The 23,853-nt window shown below is 43.1% G+C and overlaps 1 protein-coding gene across 10 annotated transcripts in view; it reads left to right on the forward strand.

Moving 5' to 3' along the window:
- Positions 1 to 23,853, forward strand: part of Fam184a (family with sequence similarity 184 member A) — a 96,742-nt gene that overhangs the window by 65,973 nt on the left and 6,916 nt on the right. For 4 of the 10 annotated variants that reach the window (XR_002387941.2, XR_002387938.2, XR_002387937.2 and 1 more), the window contains 9 exons: positions 1,212 to 1,424; positions 3,564 to 3,717; positions 7,533 to 7,660; positions 9,730 to 9,914; positions 10,334 to 10,480; positions 16,184 to 16,301; positions 18,135 to 18,239; positions 20,856 to 21,058; positions 22,680 to 22,915. Coding sequence is in view for 3 of the 10 variants with exons in the window: in XM_087190199.1 (XP_087046325.1) it covers positions 1,212 to 1,424; positions 3,564 to 3,717; positions 7,533 to 7,660; positions 9,730 to 9,914; positions 10,334 to 10,480; positions 16,184 to 16,301; positions 18,135 to 18,239; positions 20,856 to 21,058; positions 22,680 to 22,761 (1,335 nt within the window). In the remaining 7 variants the exon portion in view is untranslated. Of the gene's footprint in view, positions 1 to 1,211; positions 1,425 to 3,563; positions 3,718 to 7,532; positions 7,661 to 9,729; positions 9,915 to 10,333; positions 10,481 to 16,183; positions 16,302 to 18,134; positions 18,240 to 20,855; positions 21,059 to 22,679; positions 23,015 to 23,853 lie in introns of those variants that run through there. The other 6 variants (XM_087190199.1, XM_021240629.2, XR_002387939.2 and 3 more) reach the window with 5 other exon arrangements.

The raw sequence follows: 23,853 nt of genomic DNA on the forward strand, positions 1-23,853 counted from the left end.
GACGTAGGCCAAGGTGAATGGTTTCATCAAAGACATGTATGAGCAAATACATGTGTATGTATCAAAATGTTCAGCTGAGAAGGGGAACGGGGCGGGGGAGGAACAAGAAAAAAGAAGAGAAGGAAAAACTGGAAACAAAGCTTTTATAAATAAGGAGGGGAAGAGGGGTCAGAGGGAGGGGAGGGAATGGGGAAAAACGAAGCAGGGTCTGTCATGTACAGGTGCAAGTTCCCTATGAGGAGTGTGATCATTGTGTGTATCTAAAATGTACCAGTAAATGTTTTGCTTAAAAAAAAAAGATTTAATTTTAAATATATCAAAACATCCAGAAATGATGGTGACATATTAAGGCTGACTTTGCCACTTTTCAAAAGGAGTGACATGTCAGTTTTCCATAATGAAAGTAAAGCACCCACCATTATTATAAGGGTAAAACTCCAGTATTGAGAGATATTTATGATTTTTAAAAAGCTTAAAGATTTGCAAGGCCTTTGAATTAAAATACAAACATTTCAAAATTTAAAAAAAAATTTTTTAAATAGAAAAACAATATTTTATGCAAGGATTCTAAATTATAAGCTGATAAATCTTTTACAGAGTAGGTCTTTAGTTCTCAAATAACCTTAGCTGGCATTTATTGAATTGCATGCTGCATGTCGGGCTGCTCTGAGTGAGTGTGTGTAGTCACACTGTCATACAGCAGGGGTGAGGTCTATGATACTAGTAAGTGGCAGAGCTAGGATTGCAGTCAGAGCTCACAGTCTTAACTCTGTCACTTTTCCACTCTCGAGCATTTTAACTTTTCATATCTTCTTGAAGCTACTGTGGATGTTTTTTTGTTTTGTTTTGTTTTTTTGGTACTGGGGATCGAACTCGGAACCTTGCACTTGCGAGGCAGGCCCTGGAACCACTGAGCTAAATCCCCGGCTGGATGTTTTTGTATTGCAACATCGGTGTGTATCAATTTCCTCAGGGTGGGCTGCAGATTCCTTAGATAGTGTACAAGTAGTACATTGTTTTTGAGACAGCTACTGAAAATGGAACTTAAGATGGTGATATCTCAAGGTTACAATTTTATTGTAAAACATTTTACTTGGAAACTTTAAGATATTTATCATATATAATATCTTGGAAGTGCATTTTCCCCTTGGGTTTCAGTTTGTAAAATATATCTGTGTTTACTCTTCCCTGTGTACCATTCTGCTACGTAGATTTCCCTGCTGAAGCAAAATCTGGAGATGCAGCTTTCCCAGTCTCAGACTTCCTTGCAGCAGCTGCAAGCCCAGTTTACCCAAGAACGCCAGCAACTTACACAGGAGCTTGAGGAGTTAGAGGAACAACATCAGCAAAGACATAAATCCTTGGAAGAAGCCCATGTCCTTGCATTTCAGACCATGGAAGAGGAAAAAGAAAAAGAACAAAGAGTGAGTTTCACTGGTACATGTAGGTGGGTTTTCCAGGGCATGGATCCCTGCAGCAGCCATGGCAATGAAATATGCACAGTGCTCACACACTACCTGGCAGATGAGCTGGACCGGCCACATTCTGTTTCTGGCCAGAATGCCAAGGCTAGTATACGCTCCAGTTTATTATATAGTCACGGTGGTCAAATTGAAGCAGTTAAATCTTTTAGCATGGTCCTACTAGTAAACTGCAACCGTTCTCGTCATTTAGGATTATTGGTGCTTAGAGTAGGCTTCAACCCAAATTTTAATGTATCTTTCATGTTGACTCTTAAAAGCAAAAGAAAGAAATGTATCCAGGGTATTTATATTTTTTATCCTAGATTTTTCCCTTTACATTCTTTTTATCCCCTATGTACAAAAATGTTCATAATGAAATGAGTTGAAGACATTTTTCAATAGTAGTATTTCCTTGGATAGAGCCCCAAAGGGTATATGAAAAGTAATGACACCAGAACTCAGTCACCAGAGAGTTAAACGAAATGATGTGTTACTGGGCGAATCATACTACCACGGTGGAGTCTCCACATGTCAGTTGCACAGTTCTGTATTAAAATGTTCATTTGACACAGTCTTAATCTCTTAACACTATCTTTTTCATTTTATTCCAAGGACTTTATTATAATTAGGGAAATGACTTGATAGAAGAATGGAGTTTTACCAACATTAATTTTCCCTACAATAGTGATTACTGATAAAGGTTGTTGTTTAGCCTTTCATTTGGGTACAGATAATATTTTAAGAAATGATATGTTTTTTGTTTTTTTGGTACCAGGGATCGAACTCAGGACCTTGTGCTTGGGAGGCAGGCGTTGGCACCACTGAGCTAAATCCCCAGCCCAAGAAATGAAATGTTTTAAAGAAATTATTAAAACAAAAAAGTCATGTTTTTAAAAAATTGTTCACTTGCTTATACAATAGGTTGTAGTCTGTGGACCTTGTCTAGAAAGTCAAAGGAGTTCCGTGGATTGAAAATTAGGCCTGATTAGAAAGAACCTCTTCATTGGGTAAAATTTATGAATTTAAAAGACATATGAGCTCTCACATCAGTACTTTAATTGTACACATTCAGTCTTTTATCATTTTACTGGAATCATTGTCCAGAGCCAATCAGAGCCTGCAGTCTGTCTTATCATTAGGTAGCCAAGCTGGGAACAACATTACCTGAACTATGTTGACAGAAGCCCATGCCTTCCTTTTCAGAAATAAAACACATTTAAAGCAGTGAGCTTAAGTAGCCAAAATACTATTTTTTCCACAAAGCATTTTGGGATAATGATTAAAGAAATACAATCCTAATTACAGATGGCATGTTTCTCAGAAATATTTTATTTCCTCGCAAATTATGGTAAACAACACAAAGCCTTCCTGGCACAGTTCAGTCTCCGCCTGAAATGCTCTGAGGTCAGCTCTGTTTCCCTGGCGTTGGCCTTGAGCTGTGCTGCTCTTAGTCTTAGCCACAGGTGGTCTGTGCTCTGTGTTTGTAAAGTGAATCACTTGAAAGCCTTTGTGTTTCAGCCATCTGTTCTCAGAGCTTTTGCTTCTTCACTCAAATACAGGAACAAAGAATTACCGTAGACAGCAGCCACAGAGTCAGTAAATATTCACCGAATACAAAGCCCTGGCGCCCTCGGCCTCCTCAGGAGACCTGTGCTTGGCGCTGCCCTGGCCCAAAGGAGCTTTTCATTAGTTCTCAGTGCTAGCAAATGACTTGATAACTGACCTCAGTTGAAAAGGTCATTTTTCCAATTCAAGTGAAATACACCGAGTCACTCTAGGAGGCTGAGGCAGGAGGATCAGTCAGTTCAGCAGTACAAAATAAAAATGAGTGGGGATGTAACTCAGTGCCAAGACCCTGGGTTTAATTTCCAGGACTGCAGAGTAAAACTAAGTATAAATATAGAGTTAAAGTGCTTTCATGGTGATCCATTGAGTCGCTAAACCGACTACTAGTTTATTCTGTAGTGATGAACATCTTGTATCTAATTTCCTTGAGAATGAACTTTTCAATGAACAGCTATGTTTACAAGCCGCATTCTGCCTTGTTTACGTTTCTCTCCTGTAACCTGGCAGAGCACTGAGCCTTTGTCTCCCATGCAGGCCCTTGAAAACCACTTAGAGCAGAAGCACTCTGCAGAGCTGCAGGCCCTGAAGGACGCGCACCGGGAGTCCATGGAGGGCTTCCGGGCAGAGATGGAGCAGGAGCTGCAGACTCTGCGCTTCGAGCTGGAAGACGAAGGGAAGGCCATGCTTGGTATTCTGAAAGGGCTGTCAGCTTGTTGTGTTTGTCTCCGCATTGTACCATTTAAAGTTCGACATCAGATCACAGTTGTGCCTTTACACATTGAACTGTCGGATGAATGCCCAGCACGTAGTGCATTGTGTCTGAAGCCACCAGACGCAGGAGCGAGGGCAGCACAGGGCAGTAGAATCCAGGCTGCTGCACGCTCTCTGCCCCCACTGATGCTTCATCTGTCCTCTGTGCCCACCCCAGAAGTCAGCCCTGTCCACCGGGCGGACTCCATAGAGCCATGGCCCCTAGGGGGCGTGGTCACAGTGGCTTTGCCCTGCTGCAAGCTTTTACTGTAGGAAAAAAGATCACGATTAGTCCTGCCTTTTGTTCCTGTATATTCGATATGGAATTTTTCCTAAGAGATGCTCCTTTCTGTAAAGAGATAAGTTGAGTTTTGAAGAAAAACTAGGTATATTGGAGGGTTTGGGTTTGGCTTCGGTTTTTAGTGTCATGTGGTAACTTTATTCCATCACCCTGTTTTGTTCCGGTTTGAGTATTCCAAATTCTCCTGATCCTTTCCATGTTGGTTTGTCACAGTTGAGCTCCTCTTTCCAAGGAGGAATTGGGAACAAAGTGCTAGGAATATTTGGGCCCTCGACGGAAAGGAAAGCCATGTGACGCTGATGTTGGTCTCAACTGTGGCCAAGAGCTCTGGGCGTCCCTGTGGTGCTGTCCCTCCCCAGAAAGTCACGTGCAGTGTGCACGTTGGTCAGAGACCTGCCCGTGCCTGGGAATATGCCGGAGGTGGCCGGGCCGGGGCAGGGGGCAAAGGACAAGCTGTGGCTGTGTCCCTGCCCAGGTGCTGCTGGGCACAGGCCTGTGTGGAATAGGGTGGGAGGGGAGACCCTCTCCACAGCCGAGGGCCGGAGGGAGAGGCTGGGACCGGAAGCACAGTGCAAAAACGGCCTAAGAGCTGTTTTGGATTTTTAAAACATCTGTTTCACCTTCTGGTAATTGTAGATTCACATGCAGTTTAGCTCAGTGGTTTTGCCGCCTGCTGCACAAGCGCAAGGACCTGAGTTCGATCCCCGGTACCAAAAAAAAAAAAGAAATAGTAGAGATTCCTTCACGTAGCTCACCCAGTGGGAGCCTGTTGTCAGCCTACCACACTATCATAGCTGTCTGCCCGCACTGATCCTGTCACGACAGCATTGCTATCACCCTGGAGACCCCTCTTGTCCCTTTATAGCCACATCTACTTCCCTCCCTTTTCCATCTGTAACCCCTGCCAGCCATTGGCCTGTGTCCTTCATTTTTGTTGGTCTTATGAATGAGGCTGCACTCCATCTAACCTTTAGAGACTGGCTTGTCCAGTCAGCAGTTCCTTGGAGTCTTCCTAGTTGTACGTACCAGCGATGTATTTCTCGTTATTGCCGAGTAGTATCCCATTGTCTTGACTTGGCTTCCAGTTTCTTGTCCTTCACCCATCGAAGGTCATCTGGGCTTTCAGTTTGGGCTGTTGCAGATAAAGCTGCTCTAAACACATGGGTACGTTTTTGTGTAAACTTGGCTTTTCATCTCTCTGGGAGCCTTGTCAGATGGTAGTTACATTTTCAGTTTCTTTAGAAGCTGCCAAACTGTTTTCCAGAGTGGCTGCACCCTTTTGTGTCCCCACTAGCACTGTATGGATGGCCCAGTTCCTCCTGTTCTCACTGGCGTGTGATGGGGTCACAGGAGCGGAGCCCTTCTCACAGGAGTATACTGGTATTTCAGGTGTGGTTTTAATGTGCATTTCCCTGGCGACTCATGGTGGTAAGCATTTGCCTTCTGTAGGCCTTCTCTCCTCACTGGATTGTTTGAGTTCGAGTGTTCTTACAGATTCCAGGACTGGTCCTTTGCCAGGACCCTTCAGGTCTCTGCTTTGACCTCATTCTACTGGAATTACTGTCCCGGGGTCAGTAACCAGTAACTCTTGGACTTTCAAATCCAAGCTGTTCTCGCTTGCTGGCTCTCACGTTGATTTCCCTGTGTGCAACACCCAGCCCTGCCTGGCTGACCCCTGGGTTTTCCTGGTAGTGCCTGTCCTCTCTGGACTCTCACTCTCCTTTACCCTTTCTTCTCTTTCCCAGTCCTGCTTCCGCATGCATCCATTAAGTATTGCTGTCGCCCAAGGTTCTGCCCCTGCCCCTGGTCTGTTTTTTAGTCTTTAGCCTCTTCCTTGTTGACTGGATGCACATCCTTGACTTTGACTGCCATTTATGTGCTAGAGATTCCAAATCTGTGTTTCTAGGCCAAACCTTTTCTCCTGTGATTAGGTTTGTGTTTCTCGCTGCATGTTAGACAAACATTCCGACTTACACTCTGCATCTCTGTACTCCCCTCTCTAGTTAGTGCTACCACTTTTGAGTTGCCCAAACAAGGAAGATGGAGGTCACTGCCATACCCGGTTGGCTGCTCTTTAAATATTGTTACGTTTATTTCCTCATCCTAGGCCCTCGGCATACGTGGTTCATGGTCCTGTCATTTGCCACTGGGATTACTGCCATAGCCTTCTGCTCCTCTCCCTTTCTGCCATTCGTCCTCCGAACATAGCCAGGATAAACTGTGCAGTTCCTAAATCTCACTGCGCCACCCTGGGTAAGGCCCTCAGTGAGCCCGGTGGTGCCCATCAGTGCCTGGCTTGCTTCTCCTTAATACCTGGGGAGTAGACGGAGGCCCACGTGGAGGCCTCAGGAGCAGGCTAACCTGGCCACTGTAGGTACAGCATTTCTTCAGAGTCGCTGTGTTTTAGCTTTAAAATTTACAATCTGTATTTTACTTACTGATACCTCTATTCATATTAGTATTTGGCTTTCCCCAAATCTTCACGTAAAATCCCCTTTCGGAGGAAGACCATACGTATCCTCCACGTTCCTTTAGGGCTGCTGCCAGTCACACTCAAGCATGAGAGCCGGGGCAGAGAGTAAAGTGGAAGCCGCTAGTGCTCCCCATGGTCACACTGGCCCCGTTTTCTTTCCAGCAGCACCTGTGCCCTGCGGCCCCCGGCCTCCCTCCCAGACTGCCAGCCGACCAGGCTCTCTGCGCTCTTCGTGTTACCCCGTCTTGACGGTGCTCCTCTCTCTCTCCACTTGAAGTGCCCCAGCTCGGTATTCTGCTCTTTCCCACTGAGTTACCGTGACTGTCTCTTAGCGATAGTGTCCCCGCTTTGGGTCTCCTCGGGAATGCGGCTGTTCCCACCACTGTGATTGCATTGTGCCTAATATTCATCGCTGATCGCCCGCTTCAGTTTCGGGCATAATGTATTCCACTCTAGCTTGTGCGGTGATAAGGGCAGGTTCATCATTCTTCCTCTCTTAGAGGAGGGCCTGGGATTCCATGAATGGTCGTGGGTTGTGTGAAACAGCCCATTCCACACGCAGCTGGAAGGGATGACTTTACCAGCCAGTGTCGGCGTCTTCCAGGATGTGAGGGAAGAATTCTTACTTGCATGGGAAATTCTTCAACATTTGCTAATGTACCATTCATCTCTAAAATTTTATTCTTGTAATAGTGAAGAGAAGAGCTAATAGCGTTTCATCTCCACTCCCACTTAATTTTTAACCTGAAAGCATATATAACAATACCTTGATCACTTAAGGACTTGAAAAGTTTCTTTATCAAAGCTAGATGAGCCTCAGATTCATGAGGCGTCTACCCATTCATGACAGTTTGTGATAGTCTGGTAATAATGTAGTGCACATATACAAGTGTCCTAATTTTAAAATTAATGTATGACTTACAGTTATACGCATTGTCAATATTTGTTGGATCTGCTGACCTTTTCCTTTGCATCCCAGCTTCCTTACGCTCAGAACTTAACCGTGAGCACGCAGCTGCAGTGGACTTGTTACGGCATAACCACCACCAGGAGCTAGCAGCTGCCGAGATGGAGTTGGACAGGAGCGTGGACATTGGCAGAAGACAGGTAAAGGCCCAAACGCTCAGTTTCCTGAAAACCACTTACTGCTGTTGTTTTCAGTAGCTGTTGTTTACTGTGTGGTGAAGAGTTTTATTTTTCCATGGAAATAAGTCATTCTGCTTTAGTATACTAGTCATGAAACTACATTTTTTTACTTATGACCCTTTAAATGAATGCTGTGAGTTTCATGTGCATCTCGGGAATGTGCTCATCACATGAAGCGTGCGGACAGCCCTGGCCCACAGAGCCACCCTGCTGCTGCGGTCCCGTCCTGTGTCTGTGCTGTGCACTGTACCGGTCACAGCCACGTAGGCCAGGTGTGTTCAGCATGGCCGAGAAGAGGCATCGTTAGTTTTGTTTAATTTTAGTAAATTTAAACATGAGCTTAAACAGGCATTTTGAATAGCACAGGGCTAGAAGGAGTAGACCCCTCCAGGAGAAACACGATCACGTATATTTCTATTGCATTCCAGCCCAACTGCTGTTCGTACTTCTAAAACCTTGCTCGTTGGTTCAGTATGTTTCTCTTTGTTTGTGATCTTGAAAGTGTGCACATTTGGAAAGATGGGTTTTCAGCACTGTGAAACGAAAGCCGTTAGTGTTAGCGTATTGGACCTAAGACTTGACTTTGCTAATCTCTGCTTGTGTTCAATGACCGGCCCACATTTTCTTCTCATTGCTGGGAGGTTTTCTGCTCACGGTGAGGCTCTCCTTCACATGTCTCGCGCCGGGCAGCTCCAGTTTAAATTGGGTCATTCCCACAGCCTTGCACTGCTGGTGACACATGCATGACTGTCCCATGGTGTGGCTGGGATCGCTTCTCAGGGGTCTTGGATTCTTGGATTACAGTAATGCAAAGAAAGACATTGAGTTAGCAGATCTGATGTCATCATTACAGTTCCTTAAAAATTATAATACAGCAGGGCCAGGGATTTAGGTCAGTAGTTTCTCTGCCTGCCTCGAAAGCGCAAGGCCCTGAGTTTGATCCCTGGTACCCAAAAAAAAATTATAATACAGTGAATATGTAGTACAGCAGTTATAAATGCATATTTTTTAAATTTTATTTTTATTTATTTATTGTTTTTCCACCACCGGGGATCGAACTCAGGACCTTGCACTTGTGAGGCAGGTGCAGCACCCCTGAGCTAAATCCCTGGCCCTGTAAATTGCATATTATGTACACTAGCAGTGGGATACTTGTAAGATTTCCATGGTAAAATTTAGAGAATTAATTATCGGTAGACTATTTATAAATAAATTTGTTAACTTAATGAAATAAATTTGTTGATTATTGTGATAATTTTTAACTGGTATGAATAGTGTTAATTTGTATTTGGGCAGTAATTAATCAGATTCAAGCAACTAACTAGATTCAGTCCATGGATAGACTTGTTATTAATTTTATTAGTAAAAGGGCTTGATAAAGGTGATTAGACCTGGTGGTACCACTGGGGGTCCGAGCGGGACAGTCGCGCATGCACCACCTGTGGTTCAAGCGGCAGGAACGCGTTAAAGGAACCACCTTGTGACCAGGGAGGAAAGTTCTGTACAGTCAGCCGGGTCTGCACAGAAGTTGGCAGTGTGTAGGCTTCAGAGCTTTGTGAAGGGGAGGGAACTGACCTGTAGGGTTGCTGTTAGACTAGCGCTAGGCAGGCAGAGTCTGCTTTCTACAGAGCCATGGAAATGTGGGTGTGGTCCTCTCAGAGTAGAGGCCAGCGGGGGCGAGTCCACCGCAGGATGGTGGGGCACGTCCAGTACTAAGAAGGGGCCGTGCCCTGACCTCTGCTCGGACACTAAGTACAGGTGACCCTGGACAAGTCAGCCCTTAGGTGTCGTTTCCCATTTGTAAATGAAGGAGGCGTGCTTCTCTGATCTCTTGGGACCCTTGCAGCCCTGGCATTATTTTAAACTACATCCATGTAAATGTTTCTCAGGTACCTGGAAAGAAAAGAGTCGAGCAGTTCGCTTTTGCAGCAGCGCCAGCATGACTGCATCTGACGCTCCAGAATGTGGTGTTCTTTTCCCTCAGATAACACAGGAAGCCAGCATGTAGAAAACTCACGTGTGTCTTACAGAGCAAGGAGCATATGTGTAGAATAACAGATCTGCAAGAGGAGTTACGGCTCAGAGAGCACCACATCTCCGACCTGGACAAGGAGGTACAGCACCTTCATGAGAACATAAGCGCCCTCACCAAAGAGTTGGAATTTAAGGGGAAAGAAATCCTGAGGATACGAAGTGAATCTAACCAGCAGATGAGGTACGCCGATCTGGGCAGCACGGGGGAGGATGTCCTAGAGGGATTTAGCGCTGTGCACCTCTTCTGCGACCAGACTGTCATCCAAGCGAGACAGTCAGGGTCACTGTCTACTAAATTTGGTGACTGAATCACAACCCAGAACATAGACGGAGCATTTGTATGTTGAATGATGTGTATGCATTATTAACTTTAGACCCTGTACCTGATTAAAGTCTTTAAAGAATATTACTAGAAAAAGCATTAAAGGAGATAAATTTAAGCTAGAATATTGTAGCAAAGTAAGTCGCTTAGTTTAGGGTGTTTACATTAATTTTCCATATATTTTACTCAAAAGAGCATTTCAAATCTGGTAGAATATAGAAAATTTTGAAAACTTGACTCCAGAATAACGTTTTCTTAACTACAAATAAATTAAACAGGTTGCATGAACAAGATTTAAACAAGAGGCTTGAAAAAGAGCTGGATGTCATGACAGCAGACCACCTCAGAGAGAAAAATATCATGCGGGCGGATTTTAATAAGACTAATGAGCTCCTCAAGGAAATAAATGCAGCTTTACAAGTGTCGTAAGTCATGTTATGTTAAAGAAAATTCATATGTGGATGATAAACTAAGGAGCACTGGGTCTAAACTCTACTGTTTCGAATCCAATAAAAGTGATATTTGAAAAGAAATTTAATATCTGCATTACAGATGGTAATTGCAGTGTGATGTGTTCTTTAATTAGGGTCGGCAGTTGAAGGGTTATTCATCAGCTGCTGTTGCAGCATTCCTGCCTGCCTCTGTGGTACCTTCACGGCACAGTGACACCTCGGAATATGTCCACTGTATAGTGTTAAGTAAAAAGAGCACATTGTGAGCAATGGAAATACTGTAATCCCGTGCACATACTGCACTAAGAATACATGCTTCACAGAAGGCTCAAAATATCCTTAAAAACAAATGCAAATGACAGACATTCCCTTTGGGGAGTGGATTAGGAGGTATTGGGGTGGGAAAGAACAAAGATTTTATTTTATATACTCAGGTATTGCTTGAATTCCTACAAGCATTTGTTTTATGATTTTTAAATCTATAATGGAAAATCATTACAGATGAAGTTATTACTCATAGGAACTCTAATATTGTTTTAAAATCAAAATTTCTAATTAATATTTAGTATTCCTTAAAAATATTTAATAGCTCTCTCTTTCCTGGATACTCACAAGATGTTATTGCCATAGGAACTTGGGTTCAGTCCATCTCTGTGGCCTAAACCCTGCTCCAAATTGGTTTACCTTAGTCTACGGGCTGCCAGTGCCTTGTTCACCTTTAGTCTCTCGTCTGCCTGTCAGTTGTCCACAGGCTTCTGTAAAGTCACAGTGACTGCCTCGTCCTGTTACCCTGAGTGTCTCACTGAGACTCTGCTCCAGCAGGTCTCACTCTGCCTCCAGTGTTACTCCAGATTTCCTGCCTGAGTCTCAGCTGTGTCCTCTTAGTTCATCTATGTAACTCTCAGTCTGTGAGTGAATATTTTTACCTATGTAGGCGCAGGTGCAGGCGCAAACACACTCACACATGCTCACGTGCGTGTGCACACACCCAGCCAAAATGGGAAGCACTCAGAGTCACTGGCCTGTTCTCGCAGGCCCTCCAGGTGGGCGGCTTGATGGGTGTGGTCAGGGCCTCCCCACCACTTGGGACTCCCTACCACACTGACCATTCTGTGGAGCAGCCCTGCAAAGGGTCGAGACTCATGCTACATTTTCCTTTTTTAAAAAATTTAAAATTTAAGGAATCTAATTTGAGTGAAATTATAGTAAAGAAAGGAAATTGCAAAGTAGTCCTCTGCACTCTCTTAATATTTCACGGCATTCTGGTTTGTTTGTTGGTTTTTTTTACATTGTCCTGATCACAGTGAGCTTGATGTTTGCTGTTCTTAGAGGAATTTTTGAATGATTCCGAGCCACAGTGGAGCTCAGGTATCTCACTGTAGAAGAGCTTCTAACGTCATGCAGTCCATTTGCAGAAATGAGGTCCAGGAGACAGACCCCAGCGCCTTGGGTGTTGCTTTCCCCAGCCTTGGTACTCATCAAGGAGAGGTGGAAATCCTGGCACCCTCTTCCCACTCAGAAACATGCTCATAAGTCAGTGACCTCTGTGTGTCCCTGTGTTTGTCTCCTTAGGAATGCTAGTTTGGCCAAAGAAAAAGTTGTGTTTGTTTTTGCTTTTCTTCTTTTTTACATGGTTTTGTACATTATGAATTTTCAGTAGACAGTGATACTTAGTTTTTCTATATTATGATCTTTTAATAACTGAAGAATTTGTGTTACTGATAAGATATTTTACCTGCTGTCCTATACCTGTCGTTCATTTTCTACGTTGCCTGGGGTCCATGTTAAACAACGTATTCCTTTTTTCACCAGAAACTTGCTGTGGGGATATAATCAGCCTCCAGCTTCAGGTCACGCACAGACTGGTTTCTTTCTGAGCAGCACTTTTCTGAGGCAGTGAGTGTTTAGTGTCTGCTCTGTGCAGGAAATGGGCGCTCAGCTGCAGATGGCTCCGGAGCACCCAGCTGTACGGGTGTGACCGCAGGGCCGAGTTTTATCTTCTGGCATTAAGAACAGTATTTGTCTCTAAGTGCAGCCTGCCTGTGCTGCCAAGTGATGGGCTCAGGCAGAGTCCTGTCCAGCGGTGGAGTGGGGCAGACTGTCCCTGCCACGCCAGCCTGCTCCAGAGGCTTTAAAGCTGCACACTCAGAAAACACCGGTGGCTTCTCAGTGGGGTTGAAGGAGGCACCGCGGGCATCCGCCTGCTGGGCCTGAGCAGGTGCCGAGGGACCTGAGCAGCCCAAAGCACCTTCCTTCTGCTGTGCTGCTGCAACAGCCCCCGGAAGGGGCAGCGCATCGGACACAAGGTGCCGAGCTCTGCTCTTGCAGGATGAGTTAGGGATCCTCCTGGCCAAAGCTGGCTTTTAAAGCCCTCCCAGATTTTCAGACAGTTTGGTAGAAACTTTATTTTCTCAGTATATATTATATCTTTGTAAGGGTCCTGTATCTAATAGGAATGCCGTGGTTTATGTTCTTTTTAAAATAAATGGGAGAACTGGCTGTTTGATTTTATCTCAGTGATGTATTCTGTAGGTAAGGAGAGTGTAAGCTGAATGGAAGCACTAGAACCTGGGTTCATGACACATCTTACACATCTGTATCACACAATGATTCAGAGATTATTACTGATTGTTTGGGTTTACTTTACATTAATTTATCACTGTTGTGGAACATAAAGATTATTTGTTGATGAGAGAAATTTTGATTCCGTATGTAGACTTTAAATAGGTTAATCATATCTAACTGAAAAGCACTCCATACACCAGAATTCCTCACTCTTAAAGGGTTGACTCTTTGTCCATAATACCTCAAGAACTGTCATTGTCATTTGACTTTTAATTCACCATGCAGGTAATTTCCATAAATTTTTCAGGGAGAGAGGTCAGTCCTATTGTCCCAACTCAGAGTCCGTGCTATGAATTTACAGGAAAAGCCCAATGTCAAAGTAGTTCAGTCCTGTATTTAAGACCACAGAGAAAGTTGAGTTCTTTCATCTTCGTACAACTAAAGTTCTAAATTTCACATGTGTTTAAATATACAGTTGTTTGGTTCTAAAACGTCAACTCACTGATTTTTTGGTCATTTTTTAATTTGCTTATTTTCTAAAACAACATGGGAGGGCCATCCCTTGGAAAACTGCAATTTTGGACAGTTTTTCAGACATTTGTGTTTTAGATTTGTCTTTTTCATGAACTACAGACATTGACCTATGTATTTTCAGACCAAAAGTAAAAAAGATGGTATGCGTGCCTGGTGAGACTCCAACTGGGACCCTAGCTAGTAGTTTTATGTGTTCTGCTTCTCCTTTTTATCCTGTCTCTGTATGACTTGATAGGGATTAGTATTTTTAGTAACTGGCTGTATGCACTCATGGGTCCCTCATGGATGTGTTTCCCAGCTGAAACCATCCAGATATAAACTCTGGGAGTGTGGTCATTTCTGGCTACCTACAATAGTACTTTCTTAATATTTTTAATGGACTCATTTCTACTTTAAAATTTAATAGGAAAAATTGCTATCACTGCAATAAAACTATCACGACAGTTGAAAACATTTTTGGGCAGGGAATATAGCTCAGTGGCCAAGCACGAGGTCCCTGAGTTCAATCCCCAGTACTGAAAAAAAAAGAAAACGTTTTCCTTACTCTGAATGAAAGCTGAGCTATAATAGTGTGGATGTAAATTTCATGAAAATAAAACGTGTTGTTGGCTCCTAGCTGGCACAGATGCTCGGGGTCTGCCTGCAAGCCATGAAATGGGATGAACAGCGTGTTATGGAGACCCTTTATGGTGCACGGAACCAGATAGATGGTCCCCTCCTTGTGATCAGAAAGACTACAGGAGAGCAAACCTAGGCTTGTCTGGGCACCGGCCATTCCTGCCTGGTCTCTGAGCAGTGATGGTGACTGAGGGAGGGAGTGTCCACTAGTGCTGGCCTGAGTGGGTATCGGAATAGCAGCAGGTTTTCTTCCTGTGACACTTCTGAAAGCCTGGTAATTCTCAAAGTATATTTACAAGTTAAATTTATATCATGTTACTTGTTCTCTCCTTTAATGCTTTCCTATTTATATTTATGAAAATTATGTCTCTTAATTTTCCTCTTTAATAAGCAGGTATCTTTTTTACTAAATTGGTAGTGTAAAGATATTTTGTGGTGAGAATTAACTTGAGAATAATTTTGTAGGTAAAGAATGCTTATGCTAAATAAAAATATATTAGAGCTTGCATTCAGGGCAGAATAAAGGAGTTTCAAAAACTGTAAATGATTGTTTAAGACTCACTGTATCTTAACTTCTCCTTGTGCTAGGACAAGAAATAATAGTTTTTGTTTTGTTTTGTTTTTTGTGGGGGGTGGGTACCGGGGATCGAACTTGGACCCTTGCGCTTGCCCAGCAGGCGGCGAAACTGAGCTAAATCGCTGGCCCAAGAAATAATAGTTTTAAATAAAGCTTTGATTTAGTTTTTTGGCTGCCACTTAGGCCACATTTCTTGCTCAGCTGCAAGAAGCAGCCCAAGAATCTTATACCTTGCTTGTAATGGTAAAAGAAATACAGTACTCCAGTGGCATCTGGTGGCTGCTCAGCGTCAAGCCAGATGCCTTTTTCCTGGACTAGGGAGTGTTTCTCAGCCTTCTTAAACCCTTTGCCCATGAAAACACTGGAGTAAACCCGTCCATGTTGTGATAAAATACAGGCTCACTTTCTGTGAGCTCACAGCTGCATGTTATTTCGCAGCCTGCATTGTCACTGAAGAGCAAAATAAAGGCCATGAAACAAAGTTCTGCAGACCCCGAGGTAGCTGGTTCCTAAGCCCACACTTCTGTCACCTGAGCCCACGCACAGCAGGCTGGGACTTCAGTGGGGGCCGAGGCAGGGCGCCAGAAAGGCTCTCTGCAGATCTGTGGCTTGGACTGAGTCAGTGGAGGGCTTTTACAGTCTCTAAGATGCAGAGTCCAGGACCCTTCTGAGGCCCAGGGCACAGGTACCGGGTGGGTCACTGACTTCTAGAAGGCAGGGCATCATGAAGTCACGCAGTGTTTGTTGAGTGAATACATTTTTTTCTGTGAATCTTCATCAACCACAATTTTATTAAACTTAAATTCTGTCCTTTATATTCTGAAAATAATACACATTTTACTTGTTCTCATTACTTTACAATTATGTTTTAAAACTGTAAGCAGCCTTTTCCTAAACCGAGCCAGCAGCTTCCATTTCCTTCTATTCACTCCGCCCTGCCCTGACTCTGTAGGGTCTGTCCTCAAAGTCCCTGCTGTGCCAGTCTTCAGTGCGTTCAGTCCTTTCATGCAGGGAGGTGTCGGCTTGCAAGAAGTGTAACACGTCTCCCCCTGCTGAGCCGGTTTTCGAGTATGCGTCCCAGAAGACAGGAAAGAATGGTGGCCTGCAAGCGTCTCTCCGCCCCTCCTCGTCCCGTATGCCGAGTCCGTGGCCTCACAGAGCCGTGTGTTCGAGGCCCCGCTCCTGACAGCGAGCTGCGCCAGCGCCAGGCCTGTGTGCGTCAGCGGGGCTCCCAAGGCGAGCCTGTCGACATGTCAGAGTTCTATGGGGAAAGCTTTGTTTTAAATTGTGCGCATGTTTAACAGGACAAATTGGAAAACGTAGATATTACAAAAGAATGTGTCCGTGTCATATCAATAAGCTGAAGGTTTTCTTGTTTTTAGACTAGAAGAAATGGAAGAAAAATATCTAAAGAGAGAATCGAAACCGGAAGATATACAGATGATTGCAGAATTAAGAGCCATGCTTACAGAAAGAGACCAGGTCATAAAGAAACTAATTGTAAGATATTTTGGTTTTGGTATAACCATGCTAACAGTCAGTAGACAGTTGGTTGGGAACATATTTTAAGTAGTGTTAAATGCAAATAGAAAGTACCAAATATGTGGATTATGATAGATTATTAAAATGTTTATGAATGAGGAGAAGTATAATTTTTAAAATTTAAATTTGACATTAGGACAAGGGAATTATGCCTTTTTCTTAGTATTTTTTAAAAAATCTTTTTGACATATAGAATGTTTATAGTAAGACCTCGGCGCTGACCAACTAATACTGTTGAATTGGGAAGAGCGGTGGACACACCTGTGCAGTAGCCTGCACCCTGCCCTTCCCGGTCGGGCACATTCATTTCCTAGCCACCCTGGACACAGGAAGTGCTCTTCAGCCTCCTGGGGGTGGGGGTGAGGGCCTGGGTGTTCTGAGAGGGCTCTGAGGAGTCTGTCAGGAGTGAAATGCAGATTTAACCCTATGGACTGCCTTCACCAAGCCATTATTCCTTAAGACTAAAAAATGACTATTTTAAAATTCACAAAACATTTCAGTCTTCTAAAATGATAAGTCCTGGTCAGTAATTAAAATGTTGCTTTTTCTGCCACTAATGAATGAAAATCTTTGTAGTAAAATTAGAGATAGAGCACTGATCATTCTGGGAGCTCATTCATCACTTCAGCTGAAAACTTGGGATAGTACCGTGCAAAGAAAGTGTAAGAGCAACATATACTTCTCAAGGCCTTTGAATTTTTATTTCTTTAGCCAGTTTTGAGGGAACTCAAAGTCCTGCCACAAGCAGCAGGGTTCAATTAAGGTCTCCAGTAGAACCCAGGGCAGGCTCTGGAAAGAGCATGGGTCACGCTGCTTCCATCCCCAGCCAGCCAGTTTCCCGGGAGCACAGGCTTCAGGGACAGCACTTCCGGACAGCAGGGACTCGGGAAACATCTGTCACTGGCCCGTGCCTGCGGGACTAAGCACACCTCAGACGTGCCTTTCCCCTGCAGCCCGTAGAAACGCCTGTGCATCGTCCAGCTCTCCCGAGGGAGGCTTCGGGAAATGAGGTTCAGCCTCATCACAGGTCAGGCGGGCAGGAGGCTCCGGAGAGTGAAGTATTTTCCAAAGCCGCATAGCCGGTCAGTGCCAGGCCAGGGTCCTCACATTCTCTGCACAACACCCGGTTCCGTGGGCCCTGGGGACTCAGAGGTCAGTGGTAACTGAGAGGGAGTGTGGTCTCGTGGTGCGTCCCCTGCATCACACCCTGCCTTCTCACTCCATGCCCTCTCTGTCCACTTACGGCTTTCCCAGTCCAGGGTTCACTCAGTGCTTCTTGCTTTTCACAGAGCCAAAGGCAAAGGTTTTATCACTATAGGGGCCATTCGCTTTTTCCCTGGTACTGTTGCTAAAATACAGTCATGTATCAAAGAAAAGATTAGACGAGATGAAATCTGTCTCCAAGGACTGAAGCACCGTAACGCATCGCCGTGTCATCTTCCTAAGTGGGGACGACTCAGCCAGGCACACAGTCGATGCATGCCAGTGGCACCAGTTGCAACTCCATGGTTGGCTCTGTGAGGCAGAGCTGGGACCAAATAAAACACTTAGATCCAGCCTTGCAGGAAAAGTATTAGAGGGTGAAGTCGAGACCCTAGGAGTGAGGGTTAACAACCTGCCTACCTTCCAGCAACCCATAGACACCAGCAGTAAGGTCCAGAAATCTCTGAACAAGGTAAATAAGTCTTCATTCCAGTACTATATTAGTTTGAATAAAATGGCACTTACACAATTATGTATGTAAATATTTGGTAGAAAATGTTGAAAAATGTTTATAATTCTTTTACGTAGGAGGATAATAAATTTTATCAACTGGAATTAGTCAATCGAGAAACTAACTTCAACAAAGTGTTTAACTCGAGTCCTACTGTTGGTGTTATTAATCCACTGACCAAGGTATGTGTTGTAGACACTATAAAATAGGGATTCGATTTAAAACTGGGTAAATTATTTGAAGCCATATAGGATAAAGCTCCCAAAATATTTTTAACTCTCTAGCAATAAAATTTTTGAGTTATGTGTTTGTTTTCATAATGAGATTAATTTCATTTACTGGTAATATGTATGCCTTAAATATTACTACTGTAAAACCCTGGTTCTTTTGTTTTTCATATTCCTAAAGAAGCTGAACTTCTAAGGCCAAGGATTTAGCTCAGTGGCACCAAGGCTGCCTCACAAGCACAAGGTCCTGAGTTCGATCCCTGGCACCAAAAACCAAAAAAGGAAGCTAAACTTCTAACTCTCCCTTAGTTGATTTCTTGTCATTTGCTTGCCAATTCCAGTCCTCTGGGGTCAGAAAGTCTCCAGCCCAGATGCCCAGCAGCAGTCCCTAGCTGCAGGCCATCGTCCTGTTAGAACAAAGTGGAGAGACACATGTTGTGTTGCCCGGCAGTGTTGAGAAAGGGCTAGCCTTCTCAGGCTGACATTTGCAATTAAATACAGCTTACTGTGACACTCCCTGACTCTCCTGGGACTAACAGCAGAGCCTTGGAATGGGTGTGGTTAATCTTACACATTTCTTTACCCCATCTTCCCACTGATGCTGCTACTGCTGTGGGTAGAGTGGGTATTCAGTAAATATTGATTTAACTGCAAAATTTCATCCCAGTTTGTTTAAGTCAACACAGATTTTTCTGTCAACAAAGCAAGTAATGAGTAAATAATTGTATACAGTGGCTTCACAGCGATGATGAATCTTTTGGAAGAAATCAATAGTAGAATAAATAAAAGTGCCAGCACTAAAGTTGATTTTAAATTGGGATTTATTATCACATCATTACCCAGAACTTTGGCTTCCCAAGTTCATGAAACTCTAAAAGAACACTGAATCTATGCTTCCTTCCCAAGTTACAGTGCTTCAAAGTTTGAACTTGAATGTTTTATAAAAGATGTTAGTAAAGAATGATGAACAGAGATGCAGGCTCCTGTACCTGTAGACCCAGCACCCTGCTTGTCACACAGAAAGCTCTCCGTAAATAATGGATGAGAATGGAGTTCACTTTCGCTTTTAAATTGACAATGTAAAGTGACATAAACTTGTGATTATAAAGCAAGATTATGAGACTTGGGAAAATAAAATATATTAGAAATAATTTTTATTTTTTTGGAATTAAATTTTTCTGCTGTAAAACCATTACTGTAGAACTTGACCAATGACACTTTTGCGTTCTTAAATAGAAAACTTAAGTGAGTTGAATTCTGAGCTCTGGTGACTAGGATAGGAACTGACACATGCAGCAGCTTTGAGCATGTCCCAGCCACTCCTGCTCCTCCTGGGGGCCGCGGTCCTCACACACAGCTCTGAGGAAAGCTCTCTTCCCTTCTGTCGCCAGAGAGGCTAAAGTAGGGTCCTGGTCAGGGACTGTGAATCACGATGGGACACAGAGGAAAATGTCTAGATAGTATTTGTGTGTCAAAGAAAAGTGCTGTCTTCCGTATTCATGGAATTTTTTAAACTGCAGTTATTTTGCGAAAAAACCCATAAATGTATTAGCATATATATAATTACCAAAATGTGAGAATATTCTACATTATGAATGACATTAATTTTTACTGTGCATAACAAGGTGTGATGCTCATTGATTCTAGAGGTAGAAATAATTTGAGATTAAAATCAGTGATTTGCAAATTGATAGATTTTGACCATCTGCGCTTGTATTCCTTATCTGTTAATTTTAAAGACTTAAAACATTTTTTAAATGTTTGATAACTTTTGTTTTATATCCTTTAACTTTTTAAAGTGAGCCAATTGGGCTGGGGATTTAGCTCAGTGGTTTCGCCACCTGCTGTGCAAGCATCAAGGACCCGAGTTTGATCCCCGGTACAAAACAAAACAAAACAATAAAGTGAGCCAATTGATAGTGTCAGTTAACTGATAGTGAGACTTAATCATACAGATTTAATTTTCTCTATTCAGAAAGATGTTACAGAGGAAAGATTAAATTATTTCTCTAGGTCAGCTTCAGGTCTAAAGTACAAATGTGAGACTGTCTCAAACTACATTGCCACGCATTTTCTCATTCCTTTTTTTCTAGGCAAGAACGGCCTCCCTCTGACAGATGACTAAAGTTCACTGACCTCTCTTAACATCCTGATTAAATTTCCTCCTCCTCCTCCTAATTGTAGCCTGTGTCAGTTTAACCTGGTGCTATCTGCAAGACCACCTCTTGCCCCTCTGCCCCTGGTCCTCCCGGGTTCTCTTTGCCCCTTGGAACTCCTGTCGCCTGTCTCCTCCCTTAATGTCACAGTGAGAGGCTCATAGGGGACTTCAGAGTGAAGCTCTCTCAGTGCCTCTCCTCACTCTTCTGGTGCGGGACCGTGTCTGTCATGGAGGAGTCCATGTAGATGACACCGCCAATGATCCTGATCCCCAGACCACACATTGGGGAATGCTGGTTAATTTAACACAAAGCTTCCAAAATTTCCCCAGGCCACATTTGCATCTCTACTATTCCTGTTTTCTCATTTGACATTTTGCAGCAACTGTCCTTACATATATTATTTTTAATGCAGCAAAAGAAGAAGAATGATAAATCACCAACAAACAGGTTTGTGAGTGTTCCCAACCTAAGTGCTCTGGAATCTGGTGGAGTGGGCAATGGACATCCTAACCGCCTGGACCCCATTCCTAATTCTCCAGTCCACGATGTTGAGTTCAACAGCAGCAAACCACTTCCACAGCCAGTGCCACCCAAAGAGTCCAAGACATTTTTGAGGTGAGCCCCGTCTCACCAATGGTTTCTTTTTTTTCTTTTCTAACTTTAGAAATTGCTCTTTTTACATTGTAGATATCCACTATTTTAATAGCAACCTAAGAAACATTAATGTGCAGTATTTTCAGAATATTTTTATCATCATCTGGTTCTCTCTAGAACTCCCTTTTGAGTGTTTAAAAATTTTTATAATTTTTTATCACCAGTTTTGTAAATGTTGAAAGATCTGTCCGTGAAATTCATATGCTTAAATTTCAATATTTGTGGACAGTTTGATACATTGTCAGTCTTGTCACCAATTTTTCACTAATAATCCATCCTTATTAAAGAACTTTAAGTTTTTACTTATTTTTCTCTTGTTATATAATTTTTCCTTTTTTGCCAGTCATTAATAAATATATACATATGCTTATTGTCAAAATAAAAAGTTTGTAAGTTAGGGGAACTTAATGGTATATGTAAACAAAAAAAACCCTGAAAAAATAAGCTTTAAAATTGACATTCCACTTTTAAGTCATTGCCACGTTACTGATCACATGTATTTACAAGTAAATTTTGAGTGTGTGTGTTTGTTGTTGTTGTTGTTTTTTTGTACCGGGGATCGAACTTGGGACCTTGCGCTTGCCAGGCTGGCGCCAGAACTACTGAGCTAAATCCCCGGCCCCTTAAAAGTAAATTTTGAGTGAAATGCAGTTAACCATAAGATAAAGTCAAAAAGTACTGTTTTTTATGTTTTATGCTCACCTCAATAACACTGATTTTTTTTTTTTGCTGCTTTTTATTATTTTTACTAAAGCTCAGCAGATAATGAGTATTATAAACAGAGAAGTTTTTTGCTTTGTGTCGGGCCAAGTGACTCATGACGTAGTTAGTGAGAAAACAGCACGATTGACAAGTGGTCCCCCGCGTCTGAGACGCTCCCGCTAAATCCTCTGCTGCTTGTTTCCCCCCGCATGGGTCCATTCAGGTTTCAGTAAGGTGCATGTGCATGAGCCCAAGGAGCAGACGCGGGAGTTTCCGGTACATGTTGGTGCCTTGTAATTGCCCGAGGCCGTAGGGATTCTTTTGTTTTCTCAAGTAGCTCAAAGACTCTGTAGTTGGAATTAAGAGAAGTATAAATTGTGTAACTTTGAAGTTAGAAGGGAAACTGGGTGTTTAATGCACTCCTTTTCTTGGCGTGTCTGCTTATGGGACTATGAAATGAACATTTAATATGCATATGCAGATAGTAAAGAATAGTGTAACTTGATTTAGTTACTTAATTTATATTTAAGGATATATTTGTAAGAACAAGTACTTACATCAGATTCTAAAATTTCAACTACACTGGGACAGGTGTTGAGGAATTCCCACAGTTCCTTCCGAACTGTTCCATCTGAAGAAGGTGGCAGGATCCTCTCGGTTGGCTTGTCGGTTGTGCCGTGCGTGGGGATCCTCCTGTGCTGCTGCTGCGGCTGCTCACCTCACCTCCGGCTGTGCTGGGCTCCTGCTCTCCTGCAGTGGAGCCGCGGTCTAAAGGGCCTCCCTTGTGGGCCGCCAGCTGTGGCGGGCTGCACTGTTGGCTGTGCTTGGCCCTCTAGTGTTCAGACCGCGTCATGCGGGGTTACTGTCTCTGTGCATTCAGTCCTCCTCAGGGTGAAGCTTCTCCGGCGGCTTCTCCAGACACCCAGCGCCAGGAGTGGTTTGCCCGCTACTTCACCTTCTGAAGGAGCTGTGCTGGCCCTGCTGTGTGCTCTCCTCTGAGGGCATCGGCAGGCTGTCCTGCGTCAGGCGCTGTGAACGACTTGGAATACTTATGTCTCTCTGGCTTGGATGAACGCACTGTATTTCCTGTGATATTTATTGGAATCACTCTATAAGGTACTATATTATGAGTGTAATTATAAGTTATTTTTATTTGAGATGGAAGAGCCTTTAACCTTTATAATTCCTACATAATAAATTTTGTTAAAACAACAATGCTTTTGATTTTATTAGTTTGCTTTAATTTTTAAATGCTTTTTAATTCCATGTGAGGCTTGCCAGCAGAAGTTTTACCGCATTAATAATCAAGTGATATCAAATTATTTGACTTCAGTAATCATAATAAAATCAGGATAGGTAAATACGTTATCGTCCATTATCATGCATAACTTAAATGCTCTAAATATACAATGCTAGAATAAAAGCACTTGTGTAAATTGTGGACTTTGAAGTATATAAAAAAACTGTTAACTTGTGGGTTTTTGGTCTTTTTATTCTGGTAGTTGAGATCTAGAACTTCTAGTACAGTTAGTAGCTGTGATTAATATTGTCCTTTATGGCCAGAAGTGACTGTGTAAAGAGAGAGTTGAGTCTATTTTAACTTGCCTTAAAGCCAGTTAGTTGGTTTTCTCAGCAGTAGGCAATTTAGTATGGATACATGGACGTCCACCCTCAGATTTTAAGAGGACTGTCATTTCCTACAGACTTGACTCATTCTGGCACTACTGTATTGATTCTGTGCCCAGAAGGCAGCACACCAAGTCTAGCTGATTGAGCAATGTGAATTTTAGAATCTAAGTGAACTAAATAAATGCAGATAATATGATGTACGTTCTTCCAACTGTTTTTCCCCTTCAACTAAAAGATTAAATTTCCCAAGAAAAATAATTAAGCTTATTTCACACGAGATCAGGCGGTTCAGGATGGTATGGCCGTAAACGCGTTAAGCTAATTCAGAAAGTAATTCTTGCCCCTAGTTGCGTATACCTTGTAATTTGGACAGTTTGCGCCAAGGTCAGTGCTCGTGTCAGAGACGGGCACAGAGAAAGCTTGGG

This window comes from Heterocephalus glaber, unplaced genomic scaffold, assembly GCF_053883595.1.
Source record: "Heterocephalus glaber isolate CG9 unplaced genomic scaffold, H.glaber_assembly_v1.0 deba00001550, whole genome shotgun sequence".
NCBI classification, from domain to species: Eukaryota; Metazoa; Chordata; class Mammalia; order Rodentia; family Bathyergidae; genus Heterocephalus; species Heterocephalus glaber.